The sequence below is a fragment of the Saccopteryx bilineata genome, chromosome 10 (assembly GCF_036850765.1).
Source record: "Saccopteryx bilineata isolate mSacBil1 chromosome 10, mSacBil1_pri_phased_curated, whole genome shotgun sequence".
NCBI lineage: Eukaryota > Metazoa > Chordata > Mammalia > Chiroptera > Emballonuridae > Saccopteryx > Saccopteryx bilineata.
Window position 1 is genome coordinate 46,385,127 of NC_089499.1, and position 22,675 is coordinate 46,407,801.

Genomic DNA, 22,675 nt, shown 5'->3' on the forward strand with positions numbered 1-22,675 from the left:
CGCTATCTTACAGATACTTCTGGTTGCGCCGGAAGCCGGCGTGAGAGGCCAGTGGGGACCTGTGGAGGACTTATTTTGGGTTGGGACACTTTGGCCGAACCATGGACCGGAGGAAAAAGCCTTTGGATGTCACGGCCTCCTCGGTGAGTATGGGTATAGAGAATACTAGGGATCCGAGTTTTTTCCGCCCCCACCAGATAAGAATCTTGGCTGAGCTTGTTTCTTAACTCGGGGATCCAGACCTGGCCTCTCCCAGGTGGGAACCCGGACCAACTTTCTAATCCTACAGGACCCTGAACTTGGCTTCTGCCTTTGGACATGCATCCCGACCGGCTTCCCCCTCAGACACGGACCTGAACCTGGTGTCTTTCCTCAGTTAGGGGTCTCCCTACCTCCCTCTGCGACAGACAGTCCCAGGCCTCCTTGCCAGCTGGTCTTCCTTATGGTCGGGAAGGAACCCCGGCCTGTGCTTGCTGTGCACACCCATCCCCCTTCCAGGTTCTCCTGTGCAGAGACCAGGAAGGCTCTCCAAGAGCATCAGAGAATGTGACATTCTTCCCGACCAGGAACTAGATAGTTGTTAATGCAGCCGTAGGATGATGCGGTGCCTGGGAGCTGTCAGATCTGACAGGTTGTAAGCGTTTTTGTTTGTTTTTTAAAGTTAGTTACTTCTAGGAAGAAAACCTATTCTGAGTACTTCTCTGTGCCAGCACTTTATATGCATTGTCTCATTGACTCCTCCCAGGTGCTTTAGGAGGTAGGTGCTAGTAATATTTCCATTTCATAAACGACCGGTCGAAGCTCAGAAAGGAGAAGTGGCATTCCCAGCTTACGGACAGAGTTCTTAGTGATACAGACTGGCTCACTCAGCCTGGTTGCCTTTTCCATTGTATCAGAGCAAATTGACTAACCTTTGCTTTAACCTTGAGTTTACTGCAAAGTATTAGGATGCAAGGACAGAACAAGGAAAACATCTAAATGCCCAATATTTAAATCCCTTTTCCTCATCTAACAATGAAAATTAGTACTAGTTATGTTTGAGGATTAAGAACCAAAAAGATAGGGATTAAGAACCAAAAAGATAGAAAAATTAAAGTTATCCTATCCCAACAGGTTAAAATTAACAATGATCATAATAGGAATGCCAAATGGAAAGAGACAATTTTCTGACCATCTTCCTTTTAAAATTCACTTGGCCTTAGCTAAGAGGCTGAGAAGTGATTCTCTTTTTAAAATTCATCAGTTGATATAAAATAGGAAAACAACTAGAAAATGGATGGTTGTATGGCTAGAAAATTGATGTGGTTAAGAAAGCTTACAAGAAAAAGTGAAGGTTTTTAAATTTGTTTTATTAAATTTGGAATATTAGGTCCTGGGGTGAACTGCCCTTTGCATTATTCCTGCAAAGACTACTTTTAGATTGATTTCTTCTGAAATAGGAATAATTGAACTCAGTCATTTTGATTTCCCTTTAAAGTCAGTCCATAATGCTGAGCTTTATATGTTATGATTTACAAATGCCCATATATATAAGCAGCTGTTCCAGATCCTTAAACAGGAAACTGCCATACCTTTTTTCTTTTCTTTTCTTTTCTTTCTTTCTTTCTTTTTTTTTTTTTTTTTTTTTTTTTTTTTGTGATGACTGATACAGCAGAGGGCGAGGTATGAGGTATGGGAATTCACTCAGTTGTCCTGTTTCCTTTGCCCTGTCCTTTCCTATTCTTGAACCCTGTGATTGAATTGAACTTAGTTTCCGAAACATACTAAACCAAACCTGGAAGCATTTTTATCATTTCCTTATTCTACTTTATTTTTGGCTGTTGAACTTCTGATGACTCTGGACAAAAGGAACTACTGTCTACTTGAACTTTCATGCTACTTTTTATCATTCTTATAGCATTAATTACTTCTTATTTATATTATAAGTTATCTTTCTTATTAGATGGTAAGCTCTACATGAGGAAGGAGTATGTCTAATTTCATTTTTGTATCCTACTCTTCAGTGTTCAGTGCTAGGCACATACTGGGTACTTTAGTTGCTAAACAGAAACATTTCCCTGTAGAAGTAATAAATTGTTGTGATGATTTAATGAGATTATACCATATGAAAAAGCCAAGTACAGTACTAGTCAGTAAGTGTAGTTGAATTTGAATCTAAAAGATGTGGACTTCATTTACTTTGCTTTATCAGTTTCCCTTTGCCCAGAAGAAAGCTTTTGAGTGTTGAAGTTAGAGTAGAAATAGATTTTTAACAAAGCTGGGATGAAATATGACTTAGTTTTATTTTGTATTGGATTCCACATGAAACATTTAATTCAGTATTCATTTCTGTCCATTTATAGGAACTTGGAATTTTGCTTTGAGAATTACAATAACTTAGAAATTCAGTCACTCATAGATTTAAATAAATGTTTTCATTTGTTTATTGGTTTTATTCCAGTTGGTAGACCTTAAGGCCGAACTCTTTCGAAAACAAGAAGAATTCAAACAAGAAAAACTTCTAAAAGATTCTGGAGTTTTGGGGAAACCAAAAACAACTACTAAGGTAAAAATAAGATCTAATTATCTCCATTGGTTCCAAACATGGGGAATTATACCATACTTAGGTTTGTTTGTTTTTTTTTCCCCTGAAGTTGGAAACTGGGAGGCAGTCAGACAGACTCCTGCATGCGCCCGACTGGGATCCACCCGGCACGCCTACCAGTGGACGATGCTCTGCCCATCTGGGGCGTTGCTCTGTTGCAACCAGAGCCATTCTAGCACCTGGGGTAGAGGCCATGGAGCCATCCTCAGCGCCTGGGCCAACTTTGCTCCAGTGGAGCCTCGGCTGCAGGAGGGGAAGAGAGAGACAGAAAGGAAGGAGAGGGGGAAGGGTGGAGAAGCAGATGGGCGCTTCTCCTGTGTGCCCTGGCCAGGAACATCCTTAGGTTTTTAAAAAAGTATTTATGGTATGTGCTACATATAAATATTAAGAAAAAACCCCTGTATTGTATTTGAACATCTGCATGAGATGTCTTAAATATTAAAATAGAAATAGGTAAGATTATTTAAAAGCACATTTTAAGGCTCTACTTCATTAGCACTTCTTTTGGAAAAGTACATGCTATTAATAAGTGGTTTGTTGCATTCTCTTGGAAGATTTTCTAGTTACATAGGTGTTATAAATCAAGACAAACAGGTGATATAGAAATTTAGCAAAAAAATATCAGGGTCTTTAAAGGCTATGAATTGTTTTCTAATTTTATAGGTAATGGTATCTACTATTCATATTACTAATTCTCTAATATACAGTCGTCCCTCACCATATCACAGTTTACCTTTCGTGGTCTCACTGTATTGCGGATTTTTAAATTGTATATATCTAATTTTGGATTTTTTGCTATATTGCAGGATTTTGCTGTATATAGGTATTTTTATATATTATTTTAATTATTTTTGCAGTAAAATAAGCAAAATAAGTGTGGGAAAGGTTTAGAAGAGTGTGGGGAGGATTTATAAAGCCTTAAAATATATATAAATAATAAAATAAATATAAGGTTGCTATTTCACGGATTTTCACCTATTGCGGGTGGTTCTGTAACCTAACCCCTGTGATAGACAGGGATCACTGTATACATTTTTATTATAGGCTTGAATCATTCAGGAGATAAAGAAGTCACCCTGTGCAGTTTATACAAGAAATTCCTTACATAATTCAGGGCTTTTCTTTTCAGCTCTAGCTTTGCCATGTATACTATTTGTAGGACATAGGTTAACTGTCAGAAGATCTAGTAATCTCCATTGATTTATAACAGTGGTCCCCAACCCCTGGGCCATGGATCATTTGGTACCGGTCCGCAGAGAAAGAATAAATAACTTACATTATTTCCATTTTATTTATATTTAAGTCTGAATGATGGTTTTTTTTTTTGTTTTTTGCATTTTTCTGAAGCTGGAAACAAGGAGAAACAGTCAGACAGACTCCTGCATGCGCCCGACCGGGATCCACCTGGCACGCCCACCATGGGGCAATGCTCTGCCCACCAGGGGGTGATGCTCTGCCCATCCTGGGCGTCGCCATGTTGCGACCAGAGCCACTCTAGCGCCTGAGGCAGAGGCCACAGAGCCATCCCCAGCGCCCGGGCCATCCCTGCTCCAATGGAGCCTCGGCTGCGGGAGGGGAAGAGAGAGACAGAGAGAAAGGCGCGGCGAAGGGGTGGAGAAGCAAATGGGCGCTTCTCCTGTGTGCCCTGGCCGGGAATCGAACCCGGGTCCTCCGCACGCTAGGCCGACGCTCTACCGCTGAGCCAACCGGCCAGGGCCTGAATGATGTTTTATTTTTAAAAAATGACCAGATTCCTTCTGCTACATCCATCTAAGACTCAGTCTTGATGCTTGTCTCAGTCACGTGATACATTTATCCGTCCCACCCTAAAGGCTGGTCCGTGGAAATATTTTCTGACATTAAACCGGTCCGTGGCCCAAAAAAGTTTGGGGACCACTGATTTATAAGATCTAATCATCTCTCTCCATTTCTCTTTTCCTTCTGATGTACAAGTAGAGATGTTTTGAAATCATTTGGTGGTTCTGCTTTGTCTTTTTAAATTATTCTTCAGAAACCAAGTATCTGGAACAAACAGAATACAGGAGTTTCAAATCGAGCAGAGAAGGATGCGGAACAGAAGATTGAGGAACAGAAGACTTTAGACAAAGCAAGGTAAAGTTGAACTCTGGTAAATGTAGTTACCACTGAGGCTACCAAATCAAAGAAATGAAAGTTTAATTTTTACTCTTTGATTTACAATTAAAATTTTTATCATCCCTCTAGCCAAATACTCTGCAATATAAAATATACTCTAAAAATAGTGTAATTTGCCAGATGTATTTGCGATTTTAGAAGAAAATAAGACATAGCCTCAGTTTAAAAATGAAAGAGTCCCACTTTGAGCTTCTTTTAGGCACTAAGATTATCAACAAGTGTTTTTTATTTTCTTAAAGCACTTTTTAAAAAATGAATTTATTGATTTTTAGAGCAAGAGGGACAGAGAGAGAGAAAGAAAAAAATTTGATTTGTTGTTCCACTTATTAATGTTCCACATTAATTGGTTGATTTTTGTATGTGCCCTGATTGGGGATCAAACCCAGAACCTTGACATATCAGAGCCACACTGACTGAGTCACCTGGCCAGGGCTTCAACAAGTATTTAGAAGTGCATGGGAGTGTCGTTCTGGGATAGGCAGTATGACACTAGCATTTAGAAACTAAAAATTTTCCCCAACTTTTTAATATGAAAAACTTCAAATCAACAGAATAATTGAACAAAGAGTACAAAGAATGCTCTAATACTCTTCACCTAATAAACATTTTTCCATATTTATTCTCTGTCTCTCTCTGTCTTTCTCTCTCTCTCTCTGTCTCGTGTGTATAGAGAAATTTCGTTACCTGTAATATTTTGGTGAATATCTTCTAAGAACAAGGATATTCTTTTATATAACCACACTGATAACAGTATTATCTATTATAATATCCATATTAAAATTTCACCAATTATTCTAGTACAATTATGTCCTTTAAAGTTGTTTTTTTTAATTTAACCTAGGAATTTAGTCAAAATTATGCATTGCATTTAGTTGTCATATCACTTTAGTCTCTTTTAATTTAAAACAATTTTCTTGACTTTTTGTTGTCTATTATGCCATTGATGTTTTTTAAGATTCCACACCAGTTTCTGCAAAGTCCCAAAATCTGATGAGTCACTTTAACTGCTTTTGATAAGAATACCATGTAAGTGATAGTGTGTTCTTACCATGGAGTTTATACCATTGTTTTCTTAACCATCTGGGGTGTTGCTCTGTTGCAATTGGAGCCAATCTAGCGCCTGAGGTGGAGGCCATGGAGCCATCCTCAGAGCCCAGGCCAACTTTGCTCCAATGGAGCCTTGTTTGTGGGAGGGGAAGAGAGAGACAGAGAGGAAGGAGAGGAGGAAGGGTGGAGAAGCAGATGGGCGCTTCTCCTGTGTGCCCTGGCCAGGAATTGAACCTAAGACTTCCACACGCTGGGCCGACGCTCTACCACTGAGCCAACTGGCCAGGTCCTGAAAAGACATTTTTTATGGCTGAATAGTATTTCACTATGTGTGTGTGCCATTTTCTTTATTCATTCATCTGTCAGTGGACACACTTAGGTTGCTTCCATGTTTTGGCTGTTGTAAATAATGCTGCAATATTTTCAAGTTAGTATTTTCATATTCTTTGACTAAATATCCAGAGGTGGAATTGCTGGATTGTATGGTACTTCTATTTTTAATATTTTGAGGAACTGCCGTACTGCTTTCCACCGTGCCTGTGCCAGTTTACATTCTCATCAACAGTGCACAGGGGTCCCTTGTCTCCTTATCCTCCCCGGCACTTGTTTTCTTGTATTTTGATGATAGTTATTCTCCCAGGTGTGAGGTGATATCTCCTTGTGGTTTGGATTTGCCTTTCCCTGATCACTAGTGATGTTGGGCACCATTTCATGTACCCGTTGGCCGTCTGTATGTCTTCTTTGGGAAAATGTCTATTTAGAACTTCTGCCAATTTTTAAAAACTTTTAATTTATTGTGGTGACAGTGGTTAATAAAATTATGTGAGTTTCAAGTGTACAGTTCTGTGACACATCATTTGTATATTGCATTTTGTGCCCACCACCCAAAGTCAGATCTCCTTCCGTCACCATGTGTTTGACCCCCTTGACCCTCTACTTTCCTTCCGCCTCTCTTCTCTCTAGTAACCACCATATTGTCTGTGTTTGTGAGATTTTGTTTGTTTTTCTTATTTGTTCATTCATTCCTTTCAATTTTATATCCCATATGTGAGTAAAATCATGTGGTTCTTGATTTTTTCTGTGACTTGCTTAGCATGATATTCTCAAGATCCATCAATGTTGTTGCAAATCACTGTCAATTTTTTAATTGGATTATTCAGGATATTTTTTTTCCTAATAAGTTGTATGAATTCTTTAAATATTTTGGGTATTAACTACTTATCAGATATGCGATTTGCGAATATCTTCTCTCATTCAGTTGGTTGCCTTTTCATTTTGTTGATGGTTTCCTTTGCTGTGCAGAAGCTTTTTAGTTTGATGTAGTCCTCATTGTTTACTTTTGCTTTTGGTGTCAAATCCAAAAGTCATCACCAAGACTGAAGTCGAGGAGCTTACCACCTATGTTCAGCTCTTACATTTCAAATCTTTAATCTATTTTGAGTTTTGTTTTTGTGTTCAATATATGTTGTTAGAGAGTGGCCCCGTTCATTCTTTTGCATGTGGCTGTCCAGTTTTTCCACATCATTTATTAAAGAGACTTCCCTTTTCCCATTGTATTATTCTTGGTTCCTTTGTCTTAAATTAATTGACCATATATGCATGGGTTTATTTCTGAGCTCTCAGTTCTGTATCATTCATTGATGTGTGTGTTTTTATGCCAGTATGATACTGTTCGGTTACTGTAGCTTTGTAATACAGTTTGAAATCAGGGAATTGTTCTTTGTTCAGACCAGGCACCCTTGTCTGAAAACAGTAATGTAAACAATTTGCATCAGATTTGGTGATTTACTTGGAAGGCTGCAAATGGAAAATACACCTCTTTCACTTTATGGTATTTAAATTGCATTTGGCATTTAAATTAAGTCAGAATCTTCATTCATTTATTCATTCATCAAATACTGATTGAGCACCTACTATGCTTCAGGTATTGTTTTAGGCACTGGGATACAGTCATGAATAAGGTAGTCATGGGCCTTGCTCTTCTAGAGCTTACATTTGGCAAAGCAGACGTGGCTAGCTCCGAGGGTCCCCTCAGGGTGAGGTGGTCAGTTGTAGTTATGGTTGCCTTGTTATCAGGCTGGATCTCTTGGGAAGATCGCAGCAATGAATCTGAGGGTGGGGCAGTCTTTTCAAGAGGGGCCATTAATATGATATTTCTAATACTTGTTTTGTTTCCTCCTAGGGAAAAATTGGAAGAAAAAGCTAAATTATATGAAAAAATGACTAAAGGAGACTTTATAGGTAAATAAAAAATTATTTTATTTATGCTTCTTTATTTTCTGTGATTCATACAGCCCTCTGGTATTTTATTATTTGTTAATTTTAAGAATAAGGAGAAAAGTTTAAATCAAACTGATTATTTTCTGTGCCAAAGACAGGGAAGTCAGCAATAATTTTCCAGTTGCCCAGTGGGTGCTGGGCGTGTGTTAGGTGCTGTGAGGGACAAGTAGGTACAATATAAGCCAGAGCCTCTGCCCTCCAGGGCTGTCCTTAGTGGGGGAAATGGTCCAGAGCAAAGCAAAGTTAGGAAAGGTCTAGATAGGCCACAGTTATGAGCAATTACAGCTTTGTAATAATTTGAGAGGAATTATAATTATACTGGGAATGCTAGAGTTTTTTCCTGTTTCCCTATTTTTCTCTATTCTCTGTTTTGTCTGCGATGTGCTTATAATTGCCTTTTTTTAAATGATAATAATAAAAAGATATCACTTTCTTCATACCCCCAGAGAAAGAAAACCCAAGCTACAGCTAGACAACAGTAGAAGAGCATTTACAAAGCAGTTTACAAAGAAGGCAGATGTGGAAGTCTTTAGGGTGAAGACAGGTTCTAACAGGGGTCTTAAGGGCTTTGGCTGGCGGATGAAAGGGGTTCTTTCGGGGAAGAGTGGTGCGAGCGGACCACGGCAGGAGGAGAGGGCCGGAGTTGGCAGGGAAGACGAGTGTGGCTGGCCTGAGGGACCAGCGAAGGGGGCAGCAGGGCCGCAAGAGAGGAGCAGGCTGGACCCCAGTCATAAGCTGCCCTTCCAGCCGAGCCCCCTCTTCCAGGACAGCAGGGGACTCCATCATGGGAAGGTCAGGCACTTTCAAAGCTAGGAGAGGCTTTACCTTCCTGAAGAAGCAGCAGGGTGACCATTAACCAGGTGGCCTAATATTATATGGTCTTGTAACTCAGCTCTGGGAAAATACATCTCTTTCCCACTAGAGGTATTTTGTGACTTTAAAAAAAAAATTGTTTGTCTGGGAAAGCCTTTATTTAAAAAAATAATCCAAGTCTTTTCTCTGATTCAAACTTGACGTGTATTGGTAATATGGGCTTCGGGTACAAAAGAGTATGCCTGTAGATGTGGAGATTTGCTTCTGTTCAAACCGCAGGCCCACCTCCTGATAGGCATATTGGGCTTGCCTGTTTCGGCAAATTAAACTTTGGGTCTTCGGTTATTCTCCACTGAACAGTGGGGTAACACCAGCACTCGGTCATGGGGAACCTAACATCTGTTCCATTTCAGACAAAAAGACTCAAGTGACTGCATCTTAAATCCCACATAGGGAAACATCAATAGACGTTATTTGTGAATACATCAGACATCCTGGGTTAAACTAACTCATGGATGGCTGTTTAACTTTTCAGTATATGTTTGAGCTCGAGTAGAGCATAAGCCCTGAGGGCAGATAGCATCTTACACATCTTTGTGTCCTGCAGATCCTGGCAGCATGTCTTGTCTGAAAGTGATGCTCATTGGATTGAAAAGAATTCAGATGACTTTTTTTTAAACCTATATTATGACCCTTAAGACACTTACCATACCACTACTATATAATTAGTATTAAGTGAAACAGCTCACCTGATTTAAGAGGTGTATTACCTATAACAACCAAGGTCTATTCTTGTCTGACAACTTGAGAAATGCAGTTCTACTTATGTGTTATATAATTGGCTGTGTGAGCCTCTTGAAATCAAATGGTTGTGTTATCTTAAAATCACATTCTGAGATGGTATTGCTTACTTAGTGTATTAACAGGCAGAAGAAAACTTCAGACTTTTTAAAGATTTTTTGCATGGTGTATGTTTCCAATGACCTATTTATAGCTCTCCTGTCCAGTCCCAAGGTTGCTCTGTCTTTGTAAGTGTTCCAGTGGGTGGAGTCATCAACTAGTGTACTGTCAGGGGTACAGAGCTACCCATGGATGAATGTGACTGCTTCATTTTAATTCCATCAGTGGTTTTCTTCTTTAATGTCAAGAATTTGACAATTGATTTTTATGTCCTAGATGAAGAAGTAGAAGATATGTACCTTGTGGATTTCAATCAGAAGATCATAAATAAACACAAGGAAATGGAGGCATTTGGTACCAATAGAGATTCCAGAAATGCAGGAGAAAGAGATGATGATGAAGAAAATCTTCCTGAAAAAGATATACCTCCTCCCCAGGACCCCAGTGAAGAATGGTTGGTGATAGGTGATTTGATCATATAGTAACATTGTCAGGCTTGTGTTTACTTTTTAACAGCGCTTTTGGTTGTTATCAAATCATTTCTCTTTACCCTTCCTCAGTTTTCTTTTGGGACTCCACTTTAAGTAAGATTGGATTTATAGATGTAGAAACAGTTACTCCAATGAAGAAGTTAATTACAAATAAAGACTGAGCTCTTGTCATGTGCCGAGCACTGTTACAGGAGGCCTTGGTGCGCCTTTTTCATTGATGTGAGTTGTTTAGGCAGAAGCACATTCCTTTGTTACCCATGTCCTTATTCAGACTTCAGGGAGAGTCCTTTGTCTAGTTTCCAGTGAGCCTTACTCTGACTGTGACATTCTCTGGCAGTGTAATGTAGGCATTGTGGACCTTGGACCTGGACAGTACTAGCTCTTCCTTTCCCTGGCAGTGTGACCTTGGTTAAGGTCCTCAACAGTCTGAGGCTCGCTCTCCTCACCTATAAAGCGGTGATGGCAGTGCCTACTTCCCCTGATTGTTTGCTTTAAACTTTCTTCAGTAAGAGTATTTTAGAATACCCAAGAAATTGCTATCTGTGGCGTATAAGCAGACATTTTGTGAATATGTGTTACTGAAATTATTCACAATTTTACCTAAATGTATGTGAGTAATGGGGAAACCAAACTAGTCTTTTCCTTATAGAAAGACCAATATGTCAATAAGAGACTAGAAAGCAAATTCCATTCTGATGATTTTCTCTACTTAAGACACTGTTTAGAAACTTGTTCAGAAGTGCTTAAAATTATATGGAGATATACTGATGCTATGAAAATGTCCTCAGAGAACTAACTTTGTATGCCCACCCACCTGCCTGTGTAGGGCCCCACCCATCTTCCCTCATGACTCAGATATCCTCATCATCCTACGGTTTTTGTCAGGAACTGTTTAGGATTGTTTGCAGCATTCATTTTACTTTTGTCAGCCTTGGGCTCAGTGGACAGGAGTTTCTTACGAGCCGAAGAGAGCAGTTCCTACTGTGGGGTCCAGCGATCGTGCCTCTTCATAGTACGGAGGGTGTTCACATTAGTCCAGATAAAACATGCGCATTGGGATAGAACAGGTATCTTCTTACCTACCTTCTAAAAGCTTATATTTGGGGTAGGTTATCTGGCTGCGTGCTTGCTCTAAGTGACCAGACAGAGGCACATACCATGCAGTCTCTTCTGTCAGTACTGTTTTATTCTAAGTCAGTGGTAGATAAACTCATTAGTTGACAGAGCCAAATGTCAACAATACAACGATTGAAATTTCTTTTGAGAGCCAAATTTTTTGAACTTAAACTATATAGGTAGGTACATTCCTTATTGAGGTAGCGCCCGCACGTGGTATTTTGTGGAAGAGCCACACTCAAGGGGCCACAGAGCCGCATGTGGCTTGCTAGCCGCAGTTTGCCAACCACTGTTCTAAGTGATTCTCCCTCATCTGAACTCTGGTAGCACTTAAATTATTTCCCACTCCTTTGGGTTTCTTTATTATTGACATTTAACTGGCCTTATTGACAGAAAAAAATTTGAGGCAAACTTAACTTTTAGCATGTTGCCTGCTGTTATTAAGCATTTCATGGGCATGTGCCTTAGCTTCCCCTAGACTAGAGCTCTTTGAAGATGACATGCTGAGCTCTCCCGTGTTACTCTGGTACCTCGAGTAATTGTCTCCCCAAGAGCTTGCTCAGTGACTGCTGGTCCCACAGCAGCTGCTGACTGCTGTCTTGCCACTTCTATTTTGATGGGATCTGTGTGTTTTGGAGGCCTTATCCAGAAACAGAATAGCCTATGATTGCTTTTCATTCAAAATCTCATCTCCTTTGAAAAGTTTAGTGTCTTTTCCCCCCCTTATTAATGCCTGTATGATTACAAGCAATTTGTCAGTGATTTGAAGAGTTTGAAGGGTAATTGAAGGTGTCACATGCCACCATATGGTGAAGGAAGACACATTGCAAGAACTTCTGATACTTTTTTTGTTTTTAAATTAGGATCCAGAATTGTAACTGCTTGTATAAGCCTTTCAGTAGTTAAATTCGAGGTGTTGGAAAATGATTTTGCAAAAATATTGTAAATGATTACTTAGACCATCTGGCTAGATGGTGTTCCTCCTTCATTCATTTAAAAAAAAGGAGGGGGAAGAAACTGCTTTTTGCAGTCGGAGGTTTTATTTCTTGTGGTAATCAGCTTTACAACTATAGCAGTGGATTCCCAAACTTCAGTTTTTAAATCATGGACTGACAGTTGGAATCAGCATGTGATAGGAAAGAAATTGCTAACAAAGGCCGAGTCCCACACATGGGAATCTGACCTTGAGTCGCTCCACCAGCAGTACTGGCCCCTTTCTGTATTTTTAGCACCCTACTAGAGGCTGGGGGACATTCCCGCCCACAATTTTAAAAATAAAAAATCTTTTACATCATAATGCAAATGAAGTGTTTTTCATTAAAGTCTGTCCATGTTACCTGGCGTGAAAAGTCTAAATTTCATTTGCCTTGTTCTCTGCTCCCCAACTGCTGTCTAGTTTGGGTAGGGATTGGGAAAGAGGACCTAGAGGTGAAAGATAACAGACTGGCCTACTGAGGAGGTGGTCTGTGGTACAAAAAGTGTGTGGCTTGGCTTCCTCTAATTAAAAAGAGTTCCAAAATACTGTGACTTTTATTAAGAAATAAATTTCTAATTCTTTGGAAAATTGTACCAATTGGGAGAAACAAAGGAAAGAATAAAGTGTCAAATTTGGGAAGACAGAGGAAATTGAGAATCTGGTACAAAATAAAATTAATATGATGCTGATAAACTATTTTGAGTTGTCTAAACCAGATTAACGTGAGCTCTGAAATGTTTCATCAAGCATCTGTACAAGTATTTATCTTTGAAATTAGACATACATGATAATTTTCTATAGTTTCTAAAACAAATAATTAATAAAGGGCACAATGTGTTTATTGTATTCCAACTTTTAACTTTAAAAAGCATGTTCTTATCAATGGTAGTGGTCTCTCAGGTTGAAGGGTTTTCTTGGTTGGGAGGCCTCATTAATTTTTTACTGTGCACCACCACCTTCCTAACTTAGGAAACCATATGTTTTGTACAAAGCCTTCACATCTTTTCACTTTTATTTCAGGGTGGATTATATGGATTCTTTAGGGCGATCCCGACGCTGCATGAAAAAGGATTTGCCACATCTGCTGGAGATGGATAAAAATCTTCAGGGGAGGCTGTAAGTGTGTTATATGCAAAGTTTTGCCAGGTCTGAGCTGCAAATACAGGGATAGTTTTGTAGCAAGGCTGTCTTCAGTCAATTATCTTTGGTATTCCAATAAGGAGATCGTTTTTTAATGTATAAGAATATTTGCTGAAGCACTTATTCACAGTTAGCATACACATATATACATAATCCACACTCAGGGAGCAATAGGAATGGATGGTCCATATTGTATAGCTACTCAAAGGGATGAGTTAGAGCTGTATCTGTTTACAGGCACACCACAGAGATATTGTGGGTTCAGTTCCAGGCCACTGCAGTAAAGCGAGTATCACAATAAAGCAAGTCACACAGTTTTTAGATTGCCAGTGCACATAAAAGTTAAGTTTACACTATACTATAGTAAGTGTGCAGTAGCATATGTCTAAAAAAAAGAGTGTGCATACTTTAATTAAAAAATACTTTATTGGCCTGACCTGTGGTGGCGCAGTGGATTAAGTGTTGACCTGGAACGCTGAGGTTGCTGGTTTAAAACCCTGGTCAAGGCACATATGGAAATTGATGCTTTCTGCTCCTCCCCCCTTCTCTCTTCTCTCTCTCCTCTCTAAAATGAATAAATAAAAATAAAAAAAAAAACAAAAAAAATAAAGAGAAAAGATACCATTTAAAAAATACTTTATTGCTAAAAATTGCCAACTGTCACCTGAGTGTGTTGGAAAAATGACACCAATAGAGTAGCGTGGTGCTTGGTTGCTGCAAACCTTCAATTTGTAAAAAACACAGTATTTGCAAAATGCAGTAAAGTGGAACACAATAAAGTGAGTATGTGTGTACTTAGAAGGATGTCCAATTACAGATCTAATTACAGAGTAACAAATGTTGAATAAGCCAACAAACCTGTGGAGAAAGGTGTTTAAGAGTATATATTTGGTTATCCCACAGCAAGTGGGGGGCAAGGAGGCAGTTAGCTCATTAACCTTTTCTTTATACATCTTTACCTTTTGAAGTAAGGGCCTAATAGCTAGATTTTTTTTCTGTGGGGCCTAATACACCTGAGAGATAACTTGCTAAAACATTTCAGGGAATAAAACCCCTCTCACCAAGAGCAGCGTTTGTACTGAAGGGGTTGGGGGAAGGTCCACCTTGTCCAAGTCCTCCAGATTCAGTTGGGTCTGGTGTTGGCACAAAGTGAGAATCCCTAAGCTGTTTAACAGAACGTGAGGCACTGGCCAGGCCACAGCATTATGCAGCTTCCTCAGCCCTGCATGGGACCATCCAGAGGAGGCCTGCACTTCCTCCTCTCTGCCTGTGCTGTCTCTCTCTATTTAGTCCAGGACCAGGATGAGAAGGAAAGTGGTTTGTCTCAAGTGCTGCAAGATTCCATTATACTACCCTGGCCAGGTTGCTCGGTGGTTGGAGTATTGCCCCACAGCACAGAGGTTGCCAGTTCAATCCCTGGTCAGGGCACATACAAGAACACATCGATGTCTTTGTCTCTCTTTCTCCCCCCCCCTCCCTCTCCCTCCCCCCCCACCTTCCCCTCTTCCTGCCCTTCCCCCTTTCCCTCTGTCTCCCTCTCTCCCTTCCTCTCTAAAATCAATAAAATAAACATTAAAAATAGGTTCAGTTATGCTAGCGTAACACGTCATCTGCTTGATTTAAGAAAGGTGAACTATTTTTGCTGTTTCCCAGAGGTGTGGTGGGTCAGAAACCTCTCTAAGGCACCGTCTTCTTTCTTAATTGAGTGACTTATTCATGATGCAGCTGACTGAACTGAAGCATTGCTGTCTCACAGCTCTTATCTAAAGATAGTTTTTGCTCTTTTTCTCCTACTAGTTTTGTTAGTCCCGCTACTGAAAAAACCTTACTCTCTGAAGACATGAGAAAAGAACTTCAGCGTCAGCAGTGGGAGGACGAAGAGAGGGAGGCCCTGAAAAGGCCAATGGGGCCCATCCATTATGAAGACATTCGGGAAAACGGTATCATCCTCTTACAGCTTTTAAATCATGTTTGTATCTTGAGCTAATGGCAAGCATAAAGGGAAGTTTTCATTTGTAAAACAGCTCTTCTTCATGGAAATAAGAGATTCTGCTATGGAAATTGAAATGATCCCTTTTGTTCACTTTATAGCCTGAAAAATACTCATATTGGGAATACCTTCCTAACAGAGGCTCTTAATCCAAGAGTCTGTCCTCCAAGAGAAGTGAAGACAGCCTATGACTGAAAATTAATGAATTTTTGTTACATTTATCACTTGGTAAACCGGATGAAAACTATTTCTAACATGCTTTTTTGCTTATCTTTTTTTTTTTAAGCTTGTACCAAATACACTGAATTTCTTTTTGCCAAATTTCTTGTAGGATGTAATTTACTGACCAGGGAAATCTATAATCTCTTTTGTAATTTTGATTTATTTCAGAGGCCCGGCAACTTGGTGTTGGCTATTTTGCCTTTGCTCGAGATAAAGAGTTAAGAAATAAGCAAATGAAAACTTTAGAGATGCTGCGTGAACAGGTACAAATTAAATTTGGAGTTGATGTTAAGAAGACTTGAGCAGCTGGTTTCTGCAAAAAATTGTAGTAAATTAATTAAAAATTTAAAGTGATACTGTATTCAGAATGCAGTTATAGATTTCATGGTAATTGCCATATTATTTTGATGTTTCAAACTTTAAGATTATAGCTGCTCAGAAGTAACTTGTGTAACTTTGAATTTGGTTTCAAATATACCTATGAGTGGCCTGGGTAAGAAAATAGAAAGTTTGCTTAAGGGAGTAAGGAGTAAAACAGAACTGGTTGGTTTTCTTGAATGTTAAGCCTTCTGGATGCTCTGTGAACACTTACTAAACTCCAAAAAACATTAGAGGGCTTGTGTAAGAGTACTTTATAAGTTTTCATTTTGAAGATCTCTAGGATAGAAGGGGCATGAAGCAAATAATTTTCTAATTTTTTGTTCTCTTTAGACAACAGACCAGAGAACAAAACGAGAAAACATAAAAGAAAAGCGAAAAGCTATGTTAGAAGCAAGACTTGCCAAACTTCGACAAAAAAAGATGAAAAAGTCAAAAGATGATGGAGCAGATGAAGAAAATACAGGTATGTCATGGCTCGTGTTGTTAAACTTCAAAAGGGAAAATTTTAGTTCCATTGATGTCTCAGTAATGAGACTGGCAATATGGAAATTAGCCATTTAATTTTATTCTCTTAAGAACACCTCTTTGAGGTACTGCCAGAGCAGTTTTTATAACTAGATGCGGAATGATACACCAAGGAATATTTTTAGGTTACAGAACAGAATGGTTTAGTAACTCTTAGTTTAGTTATGTACATACATGTTGTAAACCTGATTTTTTTTTTTTTTTTTTTTTTTGCTGTGGCTACAGTTTTTGTTATTAGGTATTTGTTTTAAAGAAGAAATACATTCACAAAGTCAGATAATAAAATAATTTACAAATACGAGTATGGACAGCTCATGAAAGGACTGTTAAACCACTTAGCGCTGTTAAATATTATGTTCAAACTAGTTCACTATATGAGTTATGCTGGTCTGGGCTAAATTGCCATGAGCAAGGGACCCCTACAGAGGCTGCCTGAAACAAGAGGGAAGTCCGCCTCTCACTTTTAACATTTCAGAGTGGTGGGTGTCCAGGTAGTGGTAGGTCTGCCCTAGATGGCCCCCCAGTAGTTCAGCTTTCTCCTGTCTTGCTGTTCCCACCATTCCCTAGAGGGTTGCTTTCACCTGCACAGTTGAAGCTTGCTCTCCAGCACCTGTTCAGGGTCCAGCCTTGAGGAAGGAGGAAAGAGGGGAGGGCAACCACTTTCCTTTTGGGAATGTGAGTCGGAAGTTACACTCAGCCTATGCATTTACACCCCAGTGGCCAGAATACAGGGCGGCTGGGGACCGGCTTCTCTAATGAAGTGCCATGTATCCCGCTGAGACTGGGGTGTTTTGGTGTCAAAAAGATGAAGGGGAGTGTGCGTGCTAGGGGAACATAGAAGCCTCTTCGGCTCTCATAGAAGCCTTGTGCTAAGCCATGGTCTGTTTTCTGATTCTGAACACAAGTTTAATTTAGCTCTGAAAGGAGACCAGAAAGAATTATGAATTGGAAAATTGTCCATTTAGTTTCATATAATTGTTGTCTCCCTGTAACATGTTAAGTTCAGCATGTTTATTTTTGCTCTACTCCTGAATGTCTATCATTTCCACAAGTTGTGAAGTGTCACCACAGTGTTTTTTTAAAAAAAATATGGCCAAAATTGAATAGCTTACAGACTGTCACTAAACTGTAGCTCTTCATCATCTTAAGTTCCATTGCTTTGTCTGAGACCCTTGCTTTAGTTGAGTAACTGGGGGATATCTGGTCCTTTGATTGTTTGAAATCCGTTCAATTTGGGTATGAGTCCTGGCTCTTGTCACTTTTGACCTGTGCAGTATTTCTGAGCTTAATTTTTCTCATATACAAAATGAGGATAAAATGGGAATACCAATATTGACTTTATTAGAGTTGTTACAGAATTAAATGAACTATTATATACAAAGTATTTATACTTAACCCACTGCCTGGGACATGATAGGTGCTTAGTAATTACTGGTTATTACTCCTATTCTCAGGATTAGTATACTCGATTTTTAAAAATTAAGTAGCTTTAAGCTTTATTATAATGAAGTCTTATTTCCCTACAAAATACAGATGGAGATGTTATTGGGCCTTTGCCACCAGAACCAGAGGCTGTGCCTACTCCGCATATTGCTGCCCAGAGCAGCAAAGTAGAAGTCATCATTCAAGAGAGGAAGGATACCAGGCCTGGAGTGCCACACGTCCGGGAGTGGGACAGAGGAAAAGGTAAGGGTGGGCTCCAAGGTGTAAAACCCTTTCCGGCAGTGGGCTCTCCACGAGAGACTTTCTAGTTCTCCTTATCTGAGTGGGATTCTAATGAGTCTTTGTGGTCTTTTGAGACTTAAGAAATTCTCCACATCCATCACGTTGTTTCTTCTCGATACCCAGACAGAGCTGTTTATAAACAGCAACACGAGAAAGGGTGATTACAAAAGACCACGATCCACAAGGCATCATGTTGAAGGATGAATATTTTTTCTTTTTTTTAAAGAAGTACTTGGATGAAGTTTCATGAAATTCATGCTGCCTCATGTGGTTGCAGTTTTGGAAAGCTATTTTTCAGGAATTGCTTTTAAAATCTTAGGAAGATTTGGTATTTTAATGTATTCAGTGTTTTTGGCAGTCTCTTTTTGTTCAGTTAAAATGGTCTGCGTGCCGGTGTGTTAACCTGGATTCACATATGGTTCCTTTGGGTTATGCAAAATTTTCTGTAAATACCCCGTGGTGTCCACAGCAACCTCTCTTTAGAATAAGACTATATTGGCCCTGGCCAGTTGGCTCAGCGGTAGAGCGTTGGCCTGGCGTGTGGGGGACCCGGGTTCGATTCCCGGCCAGGGCACATAGGAGAAGCGCCCATTTGCTTCTCCACTCCCTCCCCCTCCTTTCTCTCTGTCTCTCTCTTCTCCTCCCGCAGCCAAGGCTCCATTGGAGCAAGGATGGCCCGGGCGCTGGGGATGGCTCCTTGGCCTCTGCCCCAGGCGCTAGAGTGGCTCTGGTCGCGGCAGAGCGACGCCCCGGAGGGGCAGAGCATTGCCCCCTGGTGGGCAGAGCGTCTCCCCTGGTGGGCGTGCCGGGTGGATCCCGGTCGGGCGCATGCGGGAGTCTGTCTGACTGTCTCTCCCCGTTTCCAGCTTCAGAAAAATACAAAAAAAAAAAAAGAATAAGACTATATTTGATTCCTTTTTGAAAGAGGTTGTGTCAGTACTGTATTAACTCATGCTGTCTGAGCTGATGAGATCCAAGACTAAAGTAGAAGATTTACTAATAGGGGAGTGCCTTGGTGAGTGTGGCTGTTAGAAATAGAGATGAAATACAGACTTAGGTTTGAACAGGTTCCTTTGTGTCATCTAAAACTCAAAGGACAATATTTCTGTTTGTTGTGAATTACCTACAACATCATGCCAAGCAAATAATTTGAGTGTTTAATTTTTTATATATTACCCTCTTAAATTTAATTTTAGTACCTTCTTGACAGTGTTTCCAGAGCCTGCCAGATTTCTACACAGAGCCTTTCTTGAATTTTTGCCCTTCGGGAATTAGTCACTCCCTTCGCTTGGCTCCCTTTACTTCTGTAGGCATTACATGTGCCTCATATTAAACAATTTTTAATTTATTGATTTTAGAGAGAGAGAGAAACATTGGTTTGTTATTCCACATATTTATGCACTCATTGGTTGGTTCTTGCTGTCCCCTGCAACCTTGCTACCAGACCTGCAACCTTGGTGTGTTGGGACAACGCTCTAACCAGCTGAGCTACCTGGCCAGGGCATGTGCCTCACATTACACTTTTATTATTGCTGTCCTTGTTTTTCAGAGAACTTGAGGTGGCTTTTAATAAATACATGTAGTAATTGAAAAATAATAACATTAAAAATTCATCTGATTCGGCCTGACCTGTGGTGGTGCAGTGGATAAAGCATCGACCTGGAAATGCTGAGGTCGCCGGTTCGAAACCCTGGGCCTGCCTGGTCAAGGCACATATGGGAGTTGATGCTTCCAGCTCCTCCCCACCTTCTCTCTCTGTCTCTTTCTCATCTCTCTCTCCCTCTCTGTCTCTCTCTCCCCCTTTCTCTCTCCTCTAAAAAAATGAATAAATAAATAAAAAAGATAGACAAAAAAAAAAAATTCATCTGATTCAGTAATCAATTCTAATAATACTCTTTCTTATTTTTACTAGAATTTTCCTTTGGGTACTGGTCGAAGAGGCAGTCAGATCTCCGGGCTGAAAGAGATCCTGAGTTTGCCCCACCATCGGATTACTTTGTGGGTCAAAAGAGAACTGGTTCTTTCAATAGCCAGACGTGGAGTAGACCTGCACCTGCACAGAATGATGGAGGGCTGCGCCCTGGCCAGAGCCAGGACCCCGGCTGTTCACAGACATCATCCGCTCCTGCCTCCAGCAGCCCACCACAAGCCCCCACTGTCACTTTTGAAACTCTGGATGATATGATATCCTATTATAAGCAAGTGACATGAACTTAAAAAACATTTTGACTTGGACCATACTGTTGATGGTTTCTTCTTCCAGAGCAGAGAAAATTACTTAACTTTAGGGACTGAATTGTAACTTTCTTTTCCTGTCCTTTGCCTGGAAGATACAGGTTGGATTTGTCAGCAAGGAAGAAAGTGAGTGGTACCATGGGAAATCGGTGGCCACTTGGCTGTAATTTCTTTCTAATTGGTGTGGAGACATACTCGTCTGGATTTAAGTGTAAGCTATGATAGAGTAGAAATATTCTGTAGTAATTTGACAACGAGAAACTTGTAATCCTTTTATACCTACACCCATGACTTGTTCAGATTTAAGGACTCCATTCCTTTCCTTTTGCAAATGCTAGCATGTAGATGTCTTTTTCCCCAAGGATTCAGCTTGCAGAGCAGTTGATGGAGCATCTATTAGGAGAAACTTTTTCCTGTCAAAGAGCAGCAAATGAGACATTGTGACCTAGTCTCCAGGAGGACCCTGAAGCTGGAGAACTGTTAAGCAATACTATTTGAAAGGCCAGGGAGGAGAACTTTGTAATCCAGAAAGGTCGAAATTGAAGCCACTAACTTTTATTAGTTATGATTTTCATCACCCACATGTAGTGGGCATTCAGTAAATGTCTGTTGAATGACTGAGGCACATGTGGAAGCCATTGGGCCTGGTTGGACAGCAGGATGCTCCTTAGCTGTAAAGAGTAGCTTTTTAGCTCATTGTTTCTGGGAGGTGAGTCACCTCAGAAACCTGACTGGGATAGACATGTGCTGGGTAGGGGCAGGTAGGTCCCTTCATCTTTCCTAACAATGGGGTCAGTGAGCAGGGCTCCAGAGTGACTCCCTGTGCCTGGTGCTATCCCTGTCCTTTGTCTGCGACACCTCCGTGTCCTCTTTACAGCTGCAGATCAGCAGTAGGAGTTGGCCACCAGGCCCAAAAGGCTCAGATAGCTGCCTCCTGAGCCAATGGGTCCTGTAAGAATGTGCTAGAGCAGATCCTCCAAGTGCCCGAAGGAGCCCATCCTCCCCGGGCTCTGTGATACACGTTTTCCGTTCCCGCGGTACTGTAGTGTTGATGTAAGTGCACTCAGTCTGTTATAGTTGCGAATCGGAGCACAAAGAGGGTCAGGGACATGTGGCATCTAAATGGCAGATCTAGGACTTAGACACAGTTTAGGCTTAGGTGTGCTCTAGACTCATGCTTTTTCCACCACCTTTTGCTCTTGGTCTTGTTGCTCCAGTATCAAGTAATATTAGACAAAAATCCCAAATGCCTGAGAATTTAACCTTTAAACTCCATGTTGGGGAAATGGCCAGACCTATTAAAGGTCATTCTATGAGCCTAATCAGGGAAATACCTCTTAACAAATATACATTAAAACCAGCTGGCCTGGCTGCTTTTTAAATAGAAACTGACAAATTGATCCTAAATATATAGAATTTGCAAGGAACCCAGACTAAACAATTCTGAAGAAAAAACAGCTGGAGGCCTCACATTTACTGACTTTAAGACTTGCTACAGACCTGTAGGAATCAAAACAATGTGGTACTAATGTAATGGTGAACACATAGATCAATGGAAGTCCAGAAATAAACTCATATATTTATGATCAGTTGGTTTTTTATACTATGGTGCCAGACTATCCAATGGAGAAAGAATGATTTTTTCAACACATGATTCTGGAACAAGCATATGCAAAATAATGAATTTGGGCCGAGACCTCACGCCATCTACAAGACCAGCGCAAAGTGGATCAAAGACCTAAATGTGAGAGCTAAAACTACAGAACCAACTGGAACAGCTTATAGGACAAAAGAAAAGGAGACAAAAAGAAGAATTGGAATATAAAAATTTTTAGCTATCCTAGAATCATAAGAAAAGGAAGAAGGAAAACACAAATACAAAAAAGAGGATGTATTTATATAATATAAGATAGAGCAGGAGAACTCTAGGCAAATTGTGGAGAAAGGACAGGGAGACTAGTCATACTCATACGCATATGAGTGGGTGCCAGTGGTTATGGGAAAGGTCACCAAATAACTTGTTGGCCAGGGCACCTTGGGTGGACTCAGGTGAAGCAGTCTGTGTGCATACTGGCTCATGGTCACTGTCAACTAAT

General features: G+C 40.2%; 1 protein-coding gene across 1 annotated transcript; it reads left to right on the plus strand.

Moving 5' to 3' along the window:
- On the plus strand, positions 1 to 22,168 carry CCDC174 (coiled-coil domain containing 174). Its single transcript, XM_066244978.1, has 11 exons — positions 1 to 143; positions 2,441 to 2,545; positions 4,596 to 4,696; positions 7,968 to 8,026; positions 10,055 to 10,232; positions 13,382 to 13,477; positions 15,299 to 15,441; positions 15,882 to 15,976; positions 16,425 to 16,557; positions 18,153 to 18,305; positions 20,257 to 22,168. Exons 1-11 carry the CDS (start codon positions 102 to 104, stop codon positions 20,553 to 20,555), a joined length of 1,404 nt encoding a protein of 467 aa, XP_066101075.1. The 5' UTR covers positions 1 to 101; the 3' UTR covers positions 20,556 to 22,168.
- The last annotated feature ends 507 nt before the right edge of the window (positions 22,169 to 22,675 follow it).

Coding starts and splice junctions, on each gene's coding strand:
- CCDC174 (XM_066244978.1), top strand. CDS start 102: ATGGACCGGAGGAAAAAGCCTTTGGATGTCACGGCCTCCTCG. Junction 10,233..13,381: donor CAGGACCCCAGTGAAGAATG/GTTGGTGATAGG, acceptor CTTTTATTTCAG/GGTGGATTATATGGATTCTT. Junction 18,306..20,256: donor GGAGTGGGACAGAGGAAAAG/GTAAGGGTGGGC, acceptor TATTTTTACTAG/AATTTTCCTTTGGGTACTGG.